Source organism: Tasmannia lanceolata, unplaced genomic scaffold (genome assembly GCF_043159265.1).
Source record: "Tasmannia lanceolata isolate RefF3 unplaced genomic scaffold, GAP_Taslan_0.1 ptg000012l, whole genome shotgun sequence".
NCBI classification, from domain to species: Eukaryota; Viridiplantae; Streptophyta; class Magnoliopsida; order Canellales; family Winteraceae; genus Tasmannia; species Tasmannia lanceolata.
In genome coordinates this window covers 41,927,561-41,949,219 of record NW_027518689.1, presented here as the reverse complement: position 1 = coordinate 41,949,219, position 21,659 = coordinate 41,927,561, and the positions used below count along the sequence as shown (strand labels likewise).

The 21,659-nt window shown below is 36.5% G+C and overlaps 1 protein-coding gene and 1 long non-coding RNA gene across 4 annotated transcripts; both read right to left on the bottom strand.

The window, feature by feature from the left end:
* Window positions 1-891: 891 nt before the first annotated feature.
* Window positions 892-6,081, bottom strand: LOC143887370 (isoeugenol synthase 1-like). The gene is made up of 5 exons (XM_077391468.1): window positions 5,802-6,081; window positions 3,528-3,662; window positions 3,204-3,432; window positions 2,351-2,554; window positions 892-1,327 (listed from the first exon to the last, which is right to left on the bottom strand). The coding sequence occupies exons 1-5, from the start codon at window positions 5,985-5,987 to the stop codon at window positions 1,128-1,130; spliced, it is 954 nt and encodes a 317-aa protein (XP_077247583.1). The 5' UTR covers window positions 5,988-6,081; the 3' UTR covers window positions 892-1,127.
* A 1,200-nt stretch (window positions 6,082-7,281) lies between these two features.
* Window positions 7,282-20,703, bottom strand: LOC143887369 (uncharacterized). Of its 3 annotated transcripts, none has more exons than XR_013254142.1 (5): window positions 20,605-20,703; window positions 20,212-20,260; window positions 19,622-19,709; window positions 17,167-17,277; window positions 7,282-7,556 (listed from the first exon to the last, which is right to left on the bottom strand). It is a non-coding gene; the product is annotated as an uncharacterized LOC143887369 (long non-coding RNA). The 3 variants fall into 3 exon arrangements; XR_013254143.1 differs by having other exon boundaries at window positions 19,622-19,666; XR_013254141.1 differs by lacking the exon at window positions 20,605-20,703 and having other exon boundaries at window positions 19,622-19,666; window positions 20,212-20,377.
* Between the last annotated feature and the right edge of the window lie 956 nt (window positions 20,704-21,659).

Below are 21,659 nucleotides of genomic sequence, written 5' to 3'. Positions count from 1 at the left end.
CTTCTTCTCCAAACCCCCAAGTCTGAGTGCCTTCTTCAATTCCTATGCATAGACCTCCTAAAAGTAATAAGTTTGTATAGTACTTACTAAAAATAGTAAGTTTCTAAAATAGTAAAATTCAAGTTTCCAAAAATAATACAATTTGAATCTATCCAAACTCACTAAAAATCTTTAATTAAGTTATAATCCATTGTGTTACTCAAATTTCATCTAAGTCCTACCAGTACTCTTAAGGTAACCCTTATTAGGACGTCTAATTTAATTTTAATTAGGAATATTTGATTAGCTAGAATTCGTCCTACATCACATCGCATACACACCTTCAACATAATTTTCTATGCATGTTACATAAGGGCGTGACCTATTTATATTAGTGCCAAACAAACGAATGGTTTGGATCATCAATAACATTAAAATACGTACTGCTGACACCAATTAAAAAGATTACTGATATTGGCACTACCATGTTTTAATAATTGCACTAACTCAACTAGTCTAGTCCTTTTTACTTATCTTATGACAGATATTTGGGAACTATATTAACCTTTGACAGTTGTTTAAATAATGAGGGCATTTCACCTCCGCTGCGACCAAGTGTGAAGCCCGGAAATCTGCTTTTCACTTTCTTAAGAAATTAATCCCAAGATTAATCTCACTTGAACACATGTTTTTTAATCTCAGCCCTTCACAAGATAGTGTATGGCAGATTTATGGGCGACAAACTTAGTCACAACGGCGGTGACAACGGCTCTTAAATTAAAAAAGACAAGATGTGTTAGTGTAGTCATCAAAACATGGTAGTGCCAATATGCTGCCTCTAAATAGTGAATCTTTTATGCCAAGTTATTAACAATATTCCAACACCAACCAATCTTGCCCTCATCATATAAATTTTTAAGTGAAACCCTATTCGTTTTTTTTATAATTAAGCACAACAATTACATTTCTTTATACCGATCATGTATCCATCTCACATATTGAGTGCCAATATCAGTCATATAAACTTAGACTAAACTTTATTTCTGGCCCTACAATAATACAAACTCCGAGGAATGTTGTTATTTACGTAAGGGCTTATATGTGCGGATAGAGGAACGTTTCCCATGAAACAGATGATATGGCTCTCTTCATACAAACGATGCGAGCTTAGGCTTAGGGGGATTGACGAGGCAGATATCGAGGTAACGATCAATTGGAGTGTATTCGTAATCTGGATATAGCTTTGAAGCTTCCAAATCATTTTCCTCCAGTTCAAAGTTCATTTGATCACCCTTGATAAATATGCTGTGAAGGATAGCTGGTGTTATGTTGTCAGGATGTGGAAGAGCTGCATTGGGAGAAAGACAATTAATTAGTAAACGTAGTAATAAATATCGAACCAGACTGATATTTGTATCTCCTCCATTTTGGTATTGGCACACTTATTTCTTTTAAACTTTTACAAACTTGGAGCATAGTTACAAAGTTTGGGTTTGGGAATAATTTAAGGGCCCGTTTGGAGGCCGAGAAGATTTTGATTTGAATTTATCACATTTTTGCATTGTGATTTGGATCCGGATCAAATTCTTGGATTTCCAATTCAGCGACTGACAGTGAAAAAAATCAGATTTCCAAATATGCTGTGAAAATAAGTAATTGGAAATCCACAGATCTGGCAGTTTCATTCACCCTCTTTGCTCCTCAACCTCTCCTCTTCAATAGGAAGTACCCCTTTCCCTCTCTGTCACCCTCAACATGAGCTGGCGGATCTGTTCATTTTTTATTTAAAACTCAATTCCAAATCCAAATCAAAATCTTCTCGGCATCCAAACGGGCCCTAATCTGATTGTGTACAATTAAATGGAATATTAAAATGAAACAAGCCACAAGATACACACGGAGATTTTACGTGGTTATACCAAGATGCCTACATCTAGAAGCAAGAACATGATCTTCAAGTACGAGATAATAAAATACAAGGATTATAATAGGACTACTCGGCATGCCCCAGATCAAACCTAGCAAACACGATCGATATTAAACAATTTGCCCAAATGAAAATCTCTTGCAATTGCTTTGAAAACAGAGAAAGATCAAGATATTGTAAAAAAGTGTATAGAGGAGAAAGCGAGATAGGAGTGAAGATTTTCCCCATCAACACACCAAGAGAGAAATCTCTCTCTCTCTCTCTCTCTCTCTCTCTCTCTCTCTCTCTCTCTCTCTCTCTCTCTCTCTCTCTCTATATCCATGAAAAGAATAAACTCAAAACATTGGCCCTTAAATGTAAACATATAAAGCATTAAAAATGCATAAAAAATTAATTCTATCAGACTGCCAAAAAATAAATCAAAAAAATTTGTGATACTCTTACACTCTGAGAGCTTCACAATTTCTTCTTCGGGGATATGGATCTTCTTCAGAGTCCTTTCAGTCTTATTCTCCCAAGATGCAATCAATTCAAGCTGAGAGATGATGTTTCCTGGTGGCCTATAGATGATAAGACGATTGCAAACCCTAGGATCTGTTGCTGCCATAATTGTGTAAGCGGCGATGTCTTTCTCATAATTCAACACAGCTGAACATGAAAATTTATGTTCCATTAAGCCTTACTAATGAGGGAGAATCAAGCTATGCAACTGCCAATGTGTGAAGAACTAACCACAAGGCTACATATAAATTTCAAAAATTAATAGAAACCATGAATGGCAATTTGAAAACACACCTCTTTCCATGTTTATGGTAAGATTGAAGCCTAAATAGGCGTAGTTTATGGTGGGACAAATCGGTATGGTGAACAATCAAATGGTGGAGAAACAAATAATCAAAGTAAGAAACACAAAGAGCGTTAGAAATGAGAGGTAGGCAAGGCAGGTGGCTACATGGAAATAAGTCGCGAGGATACAATACCTACGCCAAGAACATGGGTTGCACCCCACCACCACTATGTCCGTATTTAGTGAAAAAGAGAAGAGTTAAAGAGGAGACGAATCATTTCAAAATGAGACCCTAAGCCATCTTTTATAGAAGATAAAAAGACATGAAGGCACCCTTTCAAATGAAAATACCTTTTCAGTTAAAATAACACATTTTCATACCACAAGTGTCTTTTGAATGGAAATACCATTTCACAAAAAAGAAGTCTCTTTGAAAGAACTTATTTTCCTATTCTAAACAAATAAAATATTTTGAAAATATCCAACAGTTGAGAGGTCTGTATTAAGTACCTTTGGTTTCGCCATTGCCATAGACAATGACTTCTTCCCTTTGCTCATTCGGATGAAGCAAATAATCGACAAAGTATACACCATAGGAGCTTGCAGAGACAATGGTGTATGGGATTCCTGATGCTTCTGTAGCCCTTCTTATCTTCTTCTTGGTATCAAGGAGAGCTTGATATGGAGGGAGCGTAGTAATCCTATCCAGTTCATTCCCGAAATCCGATGGGAAAAACCTCTATAGAGCAACATAAATGAAAATTTTAAGGCATAAATATTTAACACACTCATAACAGTACATAGAGAGAGAGAGAGAGAGGGCTGATCAAATACCTTGATGTTACCAGCCTTTTTAATGGCGTCTATGATTTTGGTCTGTTTTTCATGTAGAGGAACTCCAAGTGTAGAGATCACCACATCTACTTGTTTAATCGCAGAGACGAGCTTGTCGTCTTCATCCAAATCTCCCTAGTTTGCAAAAAACATTAGTTTTAATAATTGGGTGCAAAAGAATTAAATTAGAAAAGAAAAATATTAGACAAGAAGAAGATTGGCTAGACTCACTCACAATTCTAATTAGAAATTTTCAATGCTTTTAAAATGGGAGGCTTTTTCACCTCGTCACGACCAAGTTTATCACCCCAAATCAGCTGGTTCACTTTTTGGTGGATGGCTGAGATTAATTTAACTGAAAACATGTTTTTTAATCTCAGTCCTTCACAAAAAAATACTTAGTCATGCCGGAAATGAAACAATCTCTTAAAATAGATCATAATTTTGACCTTTTTTTTAACCATGAAATTAAGCACAACACCCACCAAGCCATCTATGACATCGTTGACTAAGACCGTCAATCTCGTAGCATCATAGCTACAAAATTCTCTGAATAATTGAAATAATCTTGAAAATCACCATTTTTATTCCTCATTTTAAACTTTAAAATTTTGATTACCCAAATTAAATTAGAATTTGACTATCCCTTGTAGGATATTTGTCACTCTCGTAAGAAATCCAAAATAATTCAGAAGGATATTGAAGTGGAGAGATCCTAATTTAACAATCAAATGAACTTAACCATCCTTCACACTCTTTTAGGAGCTTCCTTGGCGAGAGAAATGAGGTCAAAGCTCCCATCTAGAGCGGGTTTGCTAGAGGGTCTAGACCGGGTTTGCTAGAGGGTCTGGACTCCTTGTCCCCTCTTTTTCTTTCCTAGGGAATAATGTCCTCTCTCTTTCTCTCTCTTCCCTCTCTCCTCCATCCCCATATTTGGTAATGACACCCCTAAATTTTGGCAGGAATTTTAGGAATTGTAGGGAAAAAAAAGCCTAGCAAATCCCGTTGACTTCACTGCTGCGATTAAAAAGCTCCTTAGATAAAAAATTTCCTAGCGACCAAACGGAGCATAAACATTAAAAAGCTCCTAGGATAAAATTTTTACTGGCAACCAAACAGAGCATACTTAAGTGATATTTACGTCTCCTTTTATTTGTCTTCCTGGACTGGAAATAAAGTTTTTTCGTGTAAGGTTAAAAGATGTTCATTTTTAGGAAAGGACAAACAAGAGACGTGGAAATATAGGAAAAGGTGATGGAAATATTATCCATCTGTAGTAAAGCATTTATAACATGCACTAACCTTTCTTTCCATTGTCATTTGTTTTCTTTGAGGGCCCGTTCCTTTTCGATGTAAACTCCTTTCGAGGTACGTCCATTTTTACGTCGAAAGGAACGGAGCCTCAGAGAAATTTTTTTAGCATTAAACCTTTTCCACTAGAAATAACCTTTTTCACCCCTCTTTTACCTCTCTATCATCCATTTTTCGTTTCTATTTTCCACTACGATGCTAAGATGGGGTGGGGCCCAACCATTTATAACCATGTCTAGCATGGATGGGGGCCACCATCATGTAGCTCAACCCATGCATATGGGCCCCGCCATTTTACACCTTATGTTCGGTTTGGTTATTCGGTTTTAACCGAATAATGAACACCCCTAACAATGGAGCAACCTTACCGCTGCGCTAAGGCTCGCCCTCTGAAAGTAGACAAATAACTCATCAATTTTTCATATATTGTTTGTAAATCTCATGAGTAATTCAAAATTATTGTAAAAATATTATAATAAAAGTGGAACTCACTGCCTTAATTAGAGAACCCATTCATGTAACCAAAGTTTAAAAAATCCCAATATAAAGAATATTACAATAATTTAGAAATGGAATTTATTCGAAAATTTAACTAACAAATTTGACGAATTATTCCACACTTCTTATTGCCTCTCACTCAGAAAAATTAGTACATGTATAGTAAATACATATGTGTTTAAATAGAAAAGGTCTTGGAACTAACTTTGTAACTACGACGAAATCTATGTTCGTCTTATAAGATATATTCATTTATTCTTAGTAAAGTACTTTCAACAGAAAAAAAAAAATAACATGCATTTTTTATAAATTTTCCCAAACACTTTCCACGGCATTTTATGAATTCTTCAGACATTTGCATCGTAGAATTATCCCAGAATCCGAACTTCATAAATGTGCTTAGCATAGTTATTAATTTCTTTTTTAATGTTAAAAAGACAAGATTATTCTATTGGAGTTAGTTACCTCAAAAAACTCCACCCCCATGGATTTGAATTCCTTGAACAATTCGAGCTTTTCAGAGTTGGTAGTGGCCGTGATGGGTCTAGTATATACATATGTAAGATGTCCCAAGGACACACTGGCCTTCACCATGTATTGTCCTACATGCCCACTTGCTCCTAATATGAGTATCTTGCTCTCCCTAGCCATCTCTACTGCGTGTCTGTTGAGTAAACTATAGTAACCAGAGAAAGAAGGGGAAGAAGAGCCTAGTTTACTTAGAAGGTTGTCTACTGATATAGACACTCTGAGGAGATCGGCCAGTTTATTTACTTTAGCCTATTCAACAATAAAAGCTTGTTGGTGATGATATCTACATTCCAACTACGGCTCTTTATTTTAAACATTTTCCAATATTTGATACCCAAAAATCAAAGAAGATCCCTACTAATATTAGTTGGTTTCCATTAATCCTAGCATATGCTTATGTTGGGGTTCCACGCAAAAGCAAATAGTCCCACATCGGATAAGTGACTTGGATGAGGATGGGTTATAAGGGAATGGGCACCCTCCCTCTAATGGCTAGCTTTTAGGTGAGTTCTACCCAGTTAGATTCCCTACAAATGGTATCAGAGCTCAGGGCATCACTACAAAAAATATTGGTATAAAAATACCGTCGCTAATAGTAATAGCGACCATTTTTTTTGGTCGCTGCGTGGTCGCTAATTCGATCGTCGCTAATAGTCTTTAGCAACCCAAATTAATATGAGAATTGCTAAATGTTACCCATTAGCGACCCATCAAACCGTTGCTAATGACATCATACAATTGTAGCTAAAGGTTTGTAGGCAACCAAAAAAGACAACCAAATTAAGCATTAGCGACGGTCGGAGCGGTCGCTAATATATTTATAGCGATGAAATATGTTGGTTGCTAATAGTGATTATTAGCGATGAGAATAAATTCCCGACGCTAAAACTCTGTTAGCAACCAACATATTGCGTCGCTATTAATCATTAGATCTTTTTAGCGACTAACTTAATTTGATCGCAAATACTATCTTCAACGTATACATGTTCTATTAGGGACCAAAGTAATTGGGTCGCGAATACTATTTTTACCGTATATATGTTCTTTCTGAGACCAAATTAATTGGGCAGCTAATTATCAATTTTAAGATTTTTTTTTTTGTAAATTTTATTTTACTATCCTGCACCGTTTCTGCACCTATACAATATATATATATATCAAAACTTACATAAATATCCAGTCATAACACACATTCAATATTAAAATTGAAATGACATAAATAAAAAAACTTACAAAAATATCCACTCATTACATACGCTCAATATTAAACTAAAGAATCAATTGTAGCCATGTCCATACACCCAACACCCTTTAAAATTCCAAAAAAAAAAAAAAAAAAAATGATGAATGAAGTATTTTTAGAGTTCAATTGAAAATGAGTGGTTAGTGAATAAACACCAATTAACAAATCCTAGGCACTGAAACAAAGTAGTGTATTTTTAGAATGAGTTCAATTGAAAATGAGAACCACGAGTTATCAAGAAAATAAAAAATATATATTTATGTTTTCAAACAACCTGTACAATTCCCATTGATTGTAATATGGCTTGCACCTGACCTTGCATCTCGTCCCTCATTGCCTGCATTCGTTCATAGACACGGAATATAACAATTGGGGCACATGCCTTTCCTCATTCTTCTCAATATTTGTAGGGTAATAGTCCTGGCTAGAATGAATTTCCATAGCACCTGTGTAACACCCAGCCCCAATGACAGAACATGTTTTAACTACTTGTAATGGGCGTTATTATCAAATGGACTTATGATTAATTTCATTGGAATGAGTGTTGTTACTAAAATCAAAATTAGGATTATTTGCTTGGAAATGAGTGTCCCTACGAAAACTCATGCCTCTAGAATAGAATATGGTAATTTTAAAAGTGTTAGTTTTTTTTTAGTAGGGTGTCATTATCAAAATCAGGTATTGATGTTTTACTAAAAGTAGCTATGCTTTTAAACAAATGCCTTAATGTGGACCCCGATCCGAGAGAGGCGGGGGACGAGCCCCCAGAAAGTATCTAGATCATCCACGTGAAGGAGAGCTCTACCAAATAACTCTCGAAAAAAAGTTGCCTCTCACAGCATGAGTGGCGATATAAAGTGAGATACCTCTCGATTCGGGAATTAGCTCGGATTCGAGATGTACCTTAAACAAAGAAGAGTCGTCATCCAAGAAAGTTGATACCCAATATTTGATACCCAAAAATCAAAGAAGATCCCTACTAATATTAGTTGGTTTCCATTAATCCTAGCATATGCTTAGGTTGGGGTTCCACGTAAAAGCAAATAGTCCCACATCGGATAAGTGACTTGGATGAGGATGGGTTATAAGGGAATGGGCACCCTCCCTCTAATGGCTAGCTTTTAGGGGTGAGTTCTACCCAGTTAGATTCCCTACAAATGGTATCAGAGCTCAGGGCATCACTACAAGAAACATTGGTATTAGCGACCCACTAAATTGGGTCGCTAATACTAAAAATACTGTCGATAATAGTAATAGCGACCATTTTTTTTTGTCGCTGCATGGTCGCTAATTCGATCGTCGCTAATAGTCTTTAGCGACCCAAATTAATATGAGAGTTGCTAAATGTTACCCATTAGCGACCCATCAAACCGTTGCTAATGATATCATACAATTGTAGCTAAAGGTTTGTAGGCAACCAAAAAAGACAACCAAATTAAGCATTAGCGACGGTCGGAGCGGTCGCTAATTTATTTATAGAGATGAAATATGTTGGTTGCTAATAGTGATTATTAGCGATGAGAATAAATTCGCGACGCTAAAACTTGTTAGCAACCAACATATTGTGTCGCTATTAATCATTAGATCTTTTTAGCGACTAACTTAATTTGATCATCAATACTATCTTCAACGTATACATGTTCTATTAGGGACCAAAGTAATTGGGTCGCGAATACTATTTTCACCGTATATATGTTCTTTCTTAGACCAAATTAATTGGGCAGCTAATAATCAGTTTTAAGATTATTTTTTTGTAAATTTTATTTTACTACATGTGTACAATATACAATATATATCAAAACTTACATAATTATCCATTCATAACACATTCAATATTAAAATTGAAAAAAAAAACTTACAAAAATATCCACTCATTACATACGCTCAATATTAAACTAAAAAATCAACTGTAGCCATGTCCATACACTCAACACCCTTTAAAATTCCAAAAAAAAAATAAAAAATATGATGCATGAAGTATTTTTAGAGTTCAATTGAAAATAACTAGTGTAATACAATTAGTGAATAAACACCAATTAACAAATCCTAAGCACCGAAACAAAGTAGTGTGTTTTTAGAATGAGTTCAATTGAAAATGAGAACCAAAAGTTATCAAGAAAATAAAAAATACATATTTATGTTTTCAAACAACAACCTGTACAATTCCCATTGATTGTAATATGGCTTGCACCTGACCTTGCTCTCGTCCCTCATTGCCTGCATTCGTTCATAGACACGTAATATAACAATTGGGGCACAGGCCTTTCCTCATTCTTCTCAATGTTTGTAGGGTAATAGTCCTGGCTAGAATGAATTTCCAAAGCACCTGTGTAACACCCGGCCCTAATGACAGAACATGTTTTAACTACTTGTAATGGGTGTTATTATCAAATGGACTTATGATTAATTTCATTGGAACGAGTGTTGTTACTAAAATCGAAATTAGGAATATTTGCTTGGAAATGAGTGTCCCTACGAAAACTCATGCTTCTAGAATAGGGTAATTTTAAAAGTGTTAGTTTTTTTCAGTAGGTTGTCATTATCAAAATCAGGTATTCGATGTTTTACTAAAAGTAGCTATGCTTTTAAACAAATGCCATAATGTGGACTCCGATCCGAGAGAGGCGGGGGACGAGCCACCAGAAAGTCTCTAGATCATCCAAGTGAAGGAGAGCTCTACCAAGGAACTCTCGAAAAAAAGATGCCTCTCACAGCATGAGTGACGATATAAAGTGAGATACCTCTCGATTCGGGGACTTGTCCGGATTCGAGATGTACCTTAAACAAAGAAGAGTCGTCATCCAAGGAAGTGGGCCCTGGATCCCATACTATGCTCTGTTGCAATGGATAACCAGAGATATAAAAGAAGGTTCGTGCCTGGTTCCGAATTTGAAAGGTCCGAAGAGCACCTCATCCGCCCAAGTTCAAACACCTGGTCTCTTATGCCATTTATTTATTAATTTTGAAGAGTTTTGAGCAAAAGTCATATGAAATGGGAACATATATCTCCAAGAGACGTCTACCTAATCATGCATGTCTCGGAGATAATTAATAAGCACACATAAAAAGAAATGAAATAAGTATCACCTAAGAATAACTAGGTTATGAGTGTCATACCTAAATGATGTCTAAGTTTTGGTGTGCAAACGCATTCATGCTACAGCTAAAGGTATAAGGTCTGCACAAGAAAGTAAGAAAACACAACAAAACACCCATCACAACTTGACTCGACACACAACTCGACACGATGAATCCTAAGACTCTAATGCAATACTTGACTAGGACCAGGATGGCCATCCATCCCGGATGCTCTACGTATCACAGCCTCGGGAAGAATCAGAATCAACGTAGTTCGATGACCTATTCTAAACTATGATGCCTAACCATCTAAGACCGTTATCCTAGACTCGATCAACTAGACCTGACTAATTTTTAAAGCTTCTTATGCGATTCTTTAAATTCAAGTGAATTGTAATTTTTAGGACTCCCTATATGCCCTAACTAATGTATGTTGGTTAGTCTTAAGCTAATGCAGGTGGTTCCTATATCCTATTTGTAACTAGGCTGTGTCTCTTAAAGAAAACCATGGGCTAACTAAATGCATCCTGGTCTAGCTATCGGCTCGACTAAGTATCTAACCGACCACGACTTGAAGCCTCCTAACTCTAGGGACACTCACACGACAAGACACAGCATATCAACACGATCAGGATAGACTCCTAACTCTAAAACACCCAAAATATCTAGGACAGACTCCTAACTCTAGGGGAAGATCTTTTTGAAAAGATTTTGAGGATTTTTTGTATTTTTGGAAGGTTTGAAATGTTTATTTTTAAAGGTTTGGCTAGACCTGGGATAAAGATCCCAAGCTGCACTACGTACCTCATGAAAGAGGATCAAGCCAACGTAGTTCGGAACAGACTTTCCTAACTACACTCAAGATTTTGAGATTTTTGAAATATTTTGATGTTTTCAAATGTTTTTGACTCAAGAGGACAGAATTCTATCATCATAAGGGTAAGACAGACTACTGATATCTCGCAAAGGTTGGACAGAATCCTATGCTTTGCGGGAGAATTAGACAAAATCACAACTCTGCAAGGGTTGGACAGCATCCTATGCCTTGTAAGGATTGGATAAAATCACATGACTTGATGAGAGGTTGGACAGAATCCTAACCCATATGATGATAGGACAGACCCCTGAAAGAAGGACTGACTCTCTAGCTAAAGACAGACTCCTATGCTAATGGAAAAGACTTTCAGACTAAGGACAAACTCTTATGCTAATGGACTGACTCTCAAACTAGTGACTCTAAGAGAGGTGCTAACGAGACATGGCATGTCTCCTACGGATGGACTCACTAATGAGACAAAACTTGTCTCTAAAGGATACAACTTTCTCTGCATGAGACATAGCTTGTCTCCTTGAGGGTAAGTTTTTCTACGAGACAAAGCATGTCTCTCTAAAAGGTTGTGACTTTGTTTACACGAGACATAACTTGTCTCCCTAAATGGGGGCTCCAGATGACTATTTCGTTGCCCTGGCAATGATAAGGCTCTTAATATCTTGAGGGATATATATCTAAAAGACTGGGCAAGTCTTTTAAATGAAAAAGGGGAGTGCTACTTGAACTGAGCAAGTCCCCTAATGATAGGCTTAGGTCACTTTCATATTGGAACATTGGGACATTAATATCTGCTCCTCGAGGACTGGCATGATTGCCAGCATAAAGCAAGACAAAAGTAACACCATACAAAAGATTTGACTTTTGGTTGATTCAAATGTTTATTTATGGAATGATCTTGTACACATAAATTACAAGAAAACATGGAAAATCCAATAAACTATACATCAACAAACATTATAATTAATTGGACCTGTTAAAACCTTTCTACTCAATACAAATGATTACATACAAACCTAAACCTATTGATTTAAAGATCCATTATGTCAGTATCATTCAGTTTTGATTTATACAGACATGACATAATTTTTCAAATACTCAATTTACTCTAATCAATGAATTCCTTATTTAAAAGCTACAACACCAATAAAGCAAAATCTAACTTAATTTTTCTTTACTTACTTAGCTGAGAAAGAACTTTTACACTCCATTCAATATAAATCCCCATTTGGCAGCTCATGCCCATACCAACTCAAATGGCCCAGCTACATGATAATCTAAATTGATATGTAAGGCTATTCTTTTGAAAATAATATGCAATCTAACCAACACATGATGAGTAAACCTATGCACATATATATATATATATATATATATATATATATATATATATATATATATGTGTGTGTGTGTGTGTGTGTGTGTGTGTGTGTGTGTGTGTGTGTGTGTGTGCTTCAACTTTCTATGATCTAGACTACAACCTTAGAACAAAACAAGTGTCTTAAATTGCCAGAGCTGTTGATCGACCAAGAAAAGAATTTCTTAGAAGTTCATGGCATGCAAAATAATTTTCAGACCATGATTTACTTGCATTTCTTTTCTTATCTCATAAACAACCTGATTTTTTTAAACTCTAATTGATGCATGCGAAAAAGCACTACACAATTTTAGAATAATTCATACTACTGTTCCATGAGATATACATTGTTCCATGAAAATAGACAAAAAACAATGTTATTTACCTCTACCAAATTCCATTCATGTGCATTCATGTGGGGGCTGTTTTACCATTGGAAACTATCCACATTTCTATACCTTATTCAACTCTCTGATGTGAAATAATCATATGATAAGAAGGTCCATAGAGTTTAGCAATGAAGAGTCATCCAGAAATGAGCTACATAATATATGGATTCCCAAGCTACTTGAAGCTTAAACTCATGATAAAAAAAAACAAAACCTACACAATTACTCTTGCTAAAAGTGACTCTAATATTACTTTGGCTACAATCAAAGTAACTTATGTCTTGTCAATACATGGACATTGTCAAACCAGAGGAATTTTTATCACATAAGAAAATTAGAAGGCTTCTTCGCAAAAAAAAAAAAAATGTGAACTCCCAACAAAGGAAACCTATGGTATAAAAAAAATTGCGAGAAGCACTACTTCATCATGACCAGATTAAAACTGATTCTGAGGAATTTAAATGGATTATACATGAAGCAAGAAATTCCATTTTTCTTTTTCCAAATGTATACATCAAGCTTATGTATTATTATGAACCTAAGAATCCATCGAATATCTCTTCTATGTTCGTTTGGAAATACTCATAAAGAGCTAAAGATTTAAAACAATAGTATCATTGAAAATCCATAAAATAGCTTTGATCTTAAAAAAAAACCACCTATTCAACTTCTGAACTGGACACTACAAAGACAATAAATCAAAAAGTAAGAGATATCTTAAACCCCTAATATGAAAAGAATACTCAATTATCAATTTTTAATCCTAAACATACCATCATTATTCTATTTTTTTTATCCTAACACAACACAAATTCAATTTATGAGGTAGACCACAGCACAAACAGAATTAAACCTCAATACAATTTGAGTAAAAAAATATGAAACGATAGAAAAATAAGAACATATTAAGGATTACTTCATTTGCGAGAATTTCTTTTAAAATCAACTAAGTATCTGAAGGCCTTACTACATTTCAATAAATTTTCTCAAACAATCTACAACCAAACCTATGAAACTTTGTGAATCAAGTCAGCTATCATAAATGAAAATATCAAACAGAGCTGTACAATCTCAAAATATAAGTCCAAGGAGTCCTATACAATAACCATCAGCATGCAACTTTTGGGACAACAGCTATGTACCTAAAAGCAAAGATGAATCATGACCAGAGTATGTACAAACCTATAAGGACAGTAACTACATGCATCAATTAACCATCAAAACAAAACATGTGACTATATCTAATGTCCCCTTTGAAATTTTCAAAAACAAAAACCTTGATAGCATTCAGCGACAAACCTTCATCACGTAATAAACTCTAATAGCATATGAACAATCTCCACAATCACAAAAAAGTCTTCAAAACACTAAAAAAAAATCTTTAGTATGCAGTCACATGCTTATAAAATCTCCTAAAAAAACCTATTCAGAAATAAGAGACTTGGAAACTCAGCTCAGAAATTTGGAAGCTCAAACCGAACACTTTAAGAGATGGCAACTATTTACAAACTGGATTTGGGTTTTGGATATTTGGGTTTTCTCTCTTAGCTCTCTCTTGCTCTGATTAAAACTCTTGATTCAGTAAAATGAAGGGTTAAGCTGATATTTATAAGGATAAAGGGGTGTTGATATTATCACTACAAAAAATGATGGTTGCGCAAATTTTGATGGGCGCATAATGCATTCGTGTCTTTTCTGCCCCAGGCCGCGACCCCTCACAGGATAAGCTCACCCCCATTCCATGATACATTCACCCCCCTTTCTGGTTTATACTACGGTCTTCTCTCGGCTCGTTCGCTAGGCAAACGCGCTCGGATCTCGACGAAATTTTGCGGGGACCTTGGTGAGACCCTAACCTAGCCTAGGGTGAAGTTTGGTACCCTAATTCATTCATTTGATGAGGTTTTGCACAAATTTGGAGGATTTAGGGCACGGTCAAAATGGGGTGTCTACACATAAATAAAGTAAGGACAAGATTTTTGTGTGCTCATTAGGGATTTCAATTTCAGTGACTAGGAATTGAATTAGAAGTGTTTTAATTTTTAAAGGCCGTGATGATTATTGGACTAGTAAGGTACTGTAGGATCCTAAATAGAAGTTCTTAAAGGAAAATGTAAAGAAGATACTCCCCTATCAATCTTATTTAAAAAGGGAAAGTAAGAGAGAAGGACCCAATTCATTGGGTGTCTTCTTTGATTTTTTGGATGGGCATGATTAGTTGCCATGAGAATAGCCCAATTAATTTCTTAACTAAATATAGTATGGTGGGCAATCAAGGCAATTTGGGTTGGTGTGTTCGATTGGCCATGGGCAAGGAAGGCAAGTTACCTAATCCAATAAAATTGTTTACCTTTTAGTCATGGGCAAGCAAGGCAATTTGCCTAATCAAATTTAATGGTTGTCATGGTCGATGAAGGCAGTTGCCTTTCTTACAAATCAAGCCTTTATGGAAAATGAGTCACTTTCTTAACATCTATTGGAAGGGGGTGGATTTGGCGGAGAGACCATTGTTGGTCTTTTCCCTCTAGTGAAGGTTATATCAGAGACTAGATCGGTTCTCTTTGAAGGCATAATTTTCCCTCTTCCTTGGATGACAACAAGTCAACAACCACCCTTTGTATTTGTGCCCTCATCTACAACATCTCCTAAAATTCAATGCCAATGGATTCTAATTCAATACAAACAGCCACTACTACTAATTGTTTCAGGCCCGATCCACCCTTCATTTGCATTATTTAGCCTCCTTGCTTGGGGTTTTGAAATACCTTGGAAGTTCTGCGTCGTCTTTGGTGCAAAGTGCAAGAGGAAGCTTGCTGTCTTGGGACCCTCCATCTCATACTTGTAGTCGCCTTTGACACGACCACAATTGGTTGTCGTCGTTCCTTCTCAACCGGGAAAAAGCCTTCTATTGCTTGGTCTTTGCAACGAGAGGAAGATCTTCTTCGTGGGTCTTGACATTGCAAAGGAAATTCCTGGATTAGCATTTAAGGTAGGTGATCCTACCCTATGTCAATGTATTATCAAATATTTACATTTAGCTAAGTTGAAAGCTTTCTATTACAATTTTTGCATATCTACTCTCATTTGGAACTTGTTTTGGAGAAGATTTCTCACTAGCCGTTTTTGAGCATGTCATTATGAATAGTTGAATGTCATTTTGCATGGTATCCTTTAGTCTTGAAATGTTTTCATTACTATACATAAAAAGCTTATGAACAACATGATTTTGAAAACTTGAATTCATGAAACAAAAATTTGAAAAGCATTTTGCTTACGATATGGTTTCCATGGATTGGAATGGGGGGAGTCCCCTATGGCTTGAAGTGTTTATAAAATTTATGGCACGGTATTGCAGACATTAAATTGCTTCTCTCTATATTTGTATACAGTCTTGGTATGGAATGGGTTCCACCAGTAAGGTTGATCTCTGGTGAGGATCTAGTGCCCAACCTGTCAGTGGGTGAGTACACTGGAGGTGATCACGTTGACCGGTCGAGTTTATCTGCCCGTAAGGTTGATCTCAGGCGGCCAGTAGGGAGTCCTCTGGCTATTGATATTATTACATTGCGCGCTTTAGGACATGTGAGTCCTGCGAACGAGTGTTCGCCTTGGGGTACGCTACTTGCCAATAATGTTGAAAATTGGCCACAAAGAAGACTGTTTAGTATTTGATTTCTAAGTGGAAAACTGCAAAACCAAGTGTTTCGAAATATATATTCATTGTCATTGATTTCAAAGTGGAAAACTGCATAACCGAGTGGTTGGAACCATTTTTAGTAAAAGAATATATTTTTCTTATGTAGCTTATGTAGAAACGATTTTCTTACTTCCTATCAATTTCTGCATTGGCTAAATTTCTATGGCATGTTACTTCCTTTCCGCACCAGCATTGTTTTTGTTTTCCTATTAGCTGGCTTGGATTTGGAAAACCGGCTGGGCTGTTAGCTCATTATGTGGTTTAACAATTTTCAGATACAGAGGAGCGGCAGTAGACTTGCTGAGATCAGGCACTTGGATTGGAGCTTAGGAGATTTCTTGCTTTCTTTCATTATTCCAGTTAGAGACTTTTGTTACTTTATTAAGGTGATTGTTGTCGAATAAGAATTGTTTGGATTTAGACTTATGGACCTATATATGTATTTCATTAGACCTTTAATTGAGACTAAAATTTCCGCATTTATTAGTTGCTCTGAATGTTGAGAATAGTTGATTGTGAAGAAGCCTTGCATGCTTGTGGGGGTGACCCTATGGGCGTGCGGCGGCTGTCACGTGTGCCGGACCCTAGATATTTGGTTCGGGGCGTGACAACCTGCATCAAATTGATATGATACTCAGATCAACAAATTTTGCATACATATATCAGCAAATGACATGTGTAACATACAAAAGGATCGGAACATTACTAGCATTGTCCTTTGCAAGATCCATGAGAAAGGGAAGCAATCTTCAATAGCCCAAGGAATTTGGAGTCCGAAATAGCTTCAGCCGTGTGCAATTGTGCATGGAACTAGCCCCTACAAGATACAAGTACCGATCGTAACAAAGGGATGAAAGAAATATACATAGACAACTATAAGTAAAGGATTCATCCCAAATTACTGCTAGTATCAGTTCAGTATCCAACAAAGAATAAATCCATATATTTGTACATATGGAAATCATTACAAAAGGCACATCTTAGACAATTAGGAATAGGAGAAAAGAACCATTTACCCCACACATCTAAAATCAACAACAGAAAAACTAAAAGCACAAACTTCATGCATTTTCATAACACACACATGCATTCAAGAGTAGGGGAATATAAAAAAGAAGCGAAGAAAGCAATAATTGAACATGCAAATAGATCTTAAGGAAAACAAATCTAAGCCACTTATTTTAACCTTTTGTTTGTAGACCAACGACTGAATACTACTATCACATCTGTAATTTTTTGGCACATAACCCATGGGAGCACCTATTCCCATTCTGATCACCAGTCACCACATGCATGCATGTGCATAGCGGATATTGAGTAAGATGTAGTCTCGGGAGTCCCAGGGCCAACCAAACCAGTCCCCATACCAATAGCCATGGAAACAATAACAGTTGAGCAGAATTGAAATGATGCAACATGAAGCCTATTTGTCTGCCTTCTCCCTTAGTGCTAGGAAGCTAGAAGCAACTAAAACCCCCTAATTTTCAAACAGCTTGTGATTCTCTGCTGAAACTTGTTGCATTGCTTCATGTTTATTGGGAGTAGAGCTAAACGATGAAAATTTTAAAATAGTAATTTCAGCCCTTCGTGAAATCAAGTTAAAAGTCTGTACATGAGACTAATTTCCGTAGAAACCTAAATTAGTTAGATAATATATAGAATATCATAATAACTAATCAGTCTTTAGAGCAAGTATTTCCCAGCAAAAGGCATAGGAAGTGATTTTGCACCACTCCGATGCAATTGGTTGGAGTCCATAAGCAACGAAGAAAATTTGTACAATAAATTGAGGTAAAAAAACAGAGTTCACATTAATTCGGTCCTAGGAATAACTGGTTATATTTTAATCACAAAGAAAAGGGCATGTCTATGTTCAAAATACATTTCTAAGATCTTTGGTTACACAACATAGAGAAATTATATGATGAGTGGGCATCCATGCAAGCATAAGGGGCGGCAGCCCTTGATATTTGATCCAACAGCAGCCTCTTCAAAAGTGGAAAAAGTGGGCTGCTATTGGATCAAATATCAAGGTCGGCTGCCCATGACAGTGCATGCACGCCCACTCATCATATAAAATCTCCACAACTTATCAACATGAAAAACTCTAGTTACAAAAAATCAAAGAATTCGACATGCCAGTCATGCAAAACTATTGTTACCTTCTAAACTTGCTTTATGGAATTGTTTACGTAGCTACTTATTTACATCTCCAAAATGCAAAACCTGTCAATGGATTTACAAATAACATGAACACTAAATACATGGAAAATAAGAAATAGCCAAAGCCCCATCAATCCATTTGAAATGTTCCAAGTTTCCCCCCCTTGCGTCTTATATTAGTAGCAATAAGTTACAGACTCAATCAAATGTAGCGAATTGTTCTTTCTTGTATGAAAAGAAATGACTGCTTTCTACTCAATGACAACCCACAATCTTGAAGCAAGCAACATGAGGAAATTAGGTCACCATAACCTTCTACTCATTGAAATGGGTATTTAACAGCGGAAATTATGTGAAAACAAAATATTTTTCTTCACTTTGTCTTCAAATGTAAACTCAGATCTAGTTCTGTGAAGGTGTTGTCTCTGAGATTTACTTTAAGAGCGGTCATTTTCTTTCTTCAATCCATTTATCAGTTGTGTTTAAGCAGACATCTTGCTTACACAAGCTGATTTGTTCTAAGTAATAACTGATACAAGAGAAGGAACAATCAGCTTGCAATTTGGATCAAATGTTCAATCCTATTATCGTTACTGATTACTGGATCTGAACTTGTTTGAGATTCATTCCGTTCTTGTTCCACGATTATAATCTTAGGCAAGTCTCAAGTAGGTTCATTGAATTTTATTTTATTTTTTTGGCATTTGATCCACATCAAAATGCAACCTTAACCATTATGTATGATTTGCTTTTACTTTTTTACACAGGAGAAACTGGCATGGTTGTAATTCTTAATTTATAAGGTGTCTAAACTAGGGACCCACTTTGGAAATACAGGAGAATTTTCAACACTTCCAAGGCAGAAGCATCTAAAAATAATGGAGAACTACCAATGTGAGAGTTTATTTCGGAATTGACCTAGACATTTGATTAAATAATTTAAATCACAAACAGATAGCGAAGAAAATATATAAACATCAATCAAAGGAGAAAATTACTCTTGTAAGTGTTGTTTCTGAATGGAAAGTGTCATGTCTGAGATGCTGAAATTGCAAACAGGTTAGCACAAGTGTCATGTCTGAGATGCTGAAATTGCAAACAGGTTAGCACAAGTGTCATGTCTGAGATGCTGAAATTGCAAACAGGTTAGCACTACCTAAAAAATATTTTATTTGCTTCATACAAACAAAATAAAAGAAGTTCCAGGGATGATGATAACATTTGATATGTATACGGAAACAGGGACAACAAAAACATGGCCAGAGATCAAAGATCACACTAAGATGATTTCATATCAATTGCAATTAACTAATTATTACTTGAGAACTGTTGAACTAAGATGAGTGCCTTATCTTGTAATGAAAATATTTAAAGAAATAATCTCTCTTGATCTCCTTCTTACCGATTGCTGTCTAACAAAGGAAAGCCCATAAAAGAAATACAAATTGGTATTTGTGTGACGCTATCAAATGAAAAACCACAAAAAAGAAAGAAGCCCAAAAAAAAAAAAAAAAACAGAGGTGTTGCTACTAATCAATCAACAGAGAGAACACAGGGAGAAGGAATTTTGACAAAGCCGTAAAATTACCTTGCAATTGAGAGGGAAACCCCATTTAAATGTGAATCGAAACTCCAACCTGCAACAAAAAACCCCCCCATTAGAATCTCATTCGAAGGGAAAACCCTAACAATGGAAACTGTTTTTGCAATAACAAATAATAAAATACGAGAGAAGGAGGGAAAAGGGTGTAGGGATTATTGAGACAAAAAAGAGAAGGCAGAGAGAGAGAGAGGAAGGGAGGACAACCCATTCGAATCCCAATCAAAACCCTAACCTGCAAAAAAAAACATTAACAAATATTAAAAATTGAGAGAGAGAGAGAGAGAGAGAGAGAGAGAGAGAGAGAGAGAGAGAGAGAAGGGTTTAGGGATTCTCGGGAGATAAAAGAGATGGCAGAGAGAGATAGAGGCAAACCCTTACCCCAGTCCAAAACACAAAAATCCTTGTTGCATGGAGGTAAAGGAGAGAAGGCATCATGTTGTTGGTTGCGGGTCGAGTAGAAAATTGAATTTGCTGGCGCACTTTCTTAAAATTGAGAGCGGCAATTAAAAAATGATAGAAAATTTCATTTTGTAAGCCGCAAACATAAATCAAAGGTTGGTGATCGCAACCTTCTGATCTATAGAGGTTCCATAATATGCCGTTTCTCTTTAGATTAGAGGGCTAGGATCATCCCGTGGAAATGATTTTTTGGGACACAACCTATTTACGACGTGGCTCATCAAATGGACAGTTTGGATCATCCTATGGTGTGGGCCATACAGCTCATTTGGAAAAACATGGGTGGGGCCTACCTTGCTCAAAGATTTCAACAAATTAATTGTTGGGCCCACCAACAGTTTATATTGGGGGAGAGAGAGAGAGAGAGAGACCGGTGAAGGAGTGTTGTAAGGGGTGCAACTCGGGTCGGGTTGAACCCGAAAAAAATTCGGGTCGGGGTTTGGGTTGACTTTTCCCAACCCGGGTTGTGTTCGGCCGGGTTCGGGTTCCTGGCCCGAGTGAAACCCGGTTTTTTTTTTTTTTTTTTTTTTTTTTTTTAAAGCTTAAAAACTCAGGTTGGGTCGGGTCGAACTTGGGGCGTGTCGGGTTCGAGTTGGGGAAAGGGTTCCTCGGGTCGGGTCGGGTTGAACCTCGTCAGGTTGGAAATCGGATCGGATTAAGTTAGAAAAATGGGTTCCTCAAGTTGGATCGGGTTGGCCTCAACCCGACCCAACACGACCCGAGTTGCACTCCTAGTGTTGTTCCGGCTCTGGACTATAAGGAGGGGATTTTATCCTAGAGAGAGGGGAAATATCACTGCCCTATTTTTAATATAAGCCTTTTTAGTGACCCTAACATAGGCCGTCACTAAAAGTATTATTTGCGACCCTAATTTTAAATTCGTTGCTAATACTCTTGCACCATAAGGCCCCAATTTTTGGCGCCAATATATTCATTTTCTGCATCCATTTATTAGCTACCCCATAAAAAACCGT

Bases quoted from the DNA above. Each gene is read 5' to 3' on its own strand.
- LOC143887370 (XM_077391468.1), bottom strand. From the start codon at position 5,987: ATGGCTAGGGAGAGCAAGATACTCATATTAGGAGCAAGTGGGCATGTA. The intron at 3,663-5,801 runs GTAACTAACTCC...TTTGCAAACTAG, and splicing joins TGGGGGTGGAGTTTTTTGAG to GGAGATTTGGATGAAGACGA. The intron at 3,433-3,527 runs GTATTTGATCAG...GTTGCTCTATAG, and splicing joins AAAAGGCTGGTAACATCAAG to AGGTTTTTCCCATCGGATTT.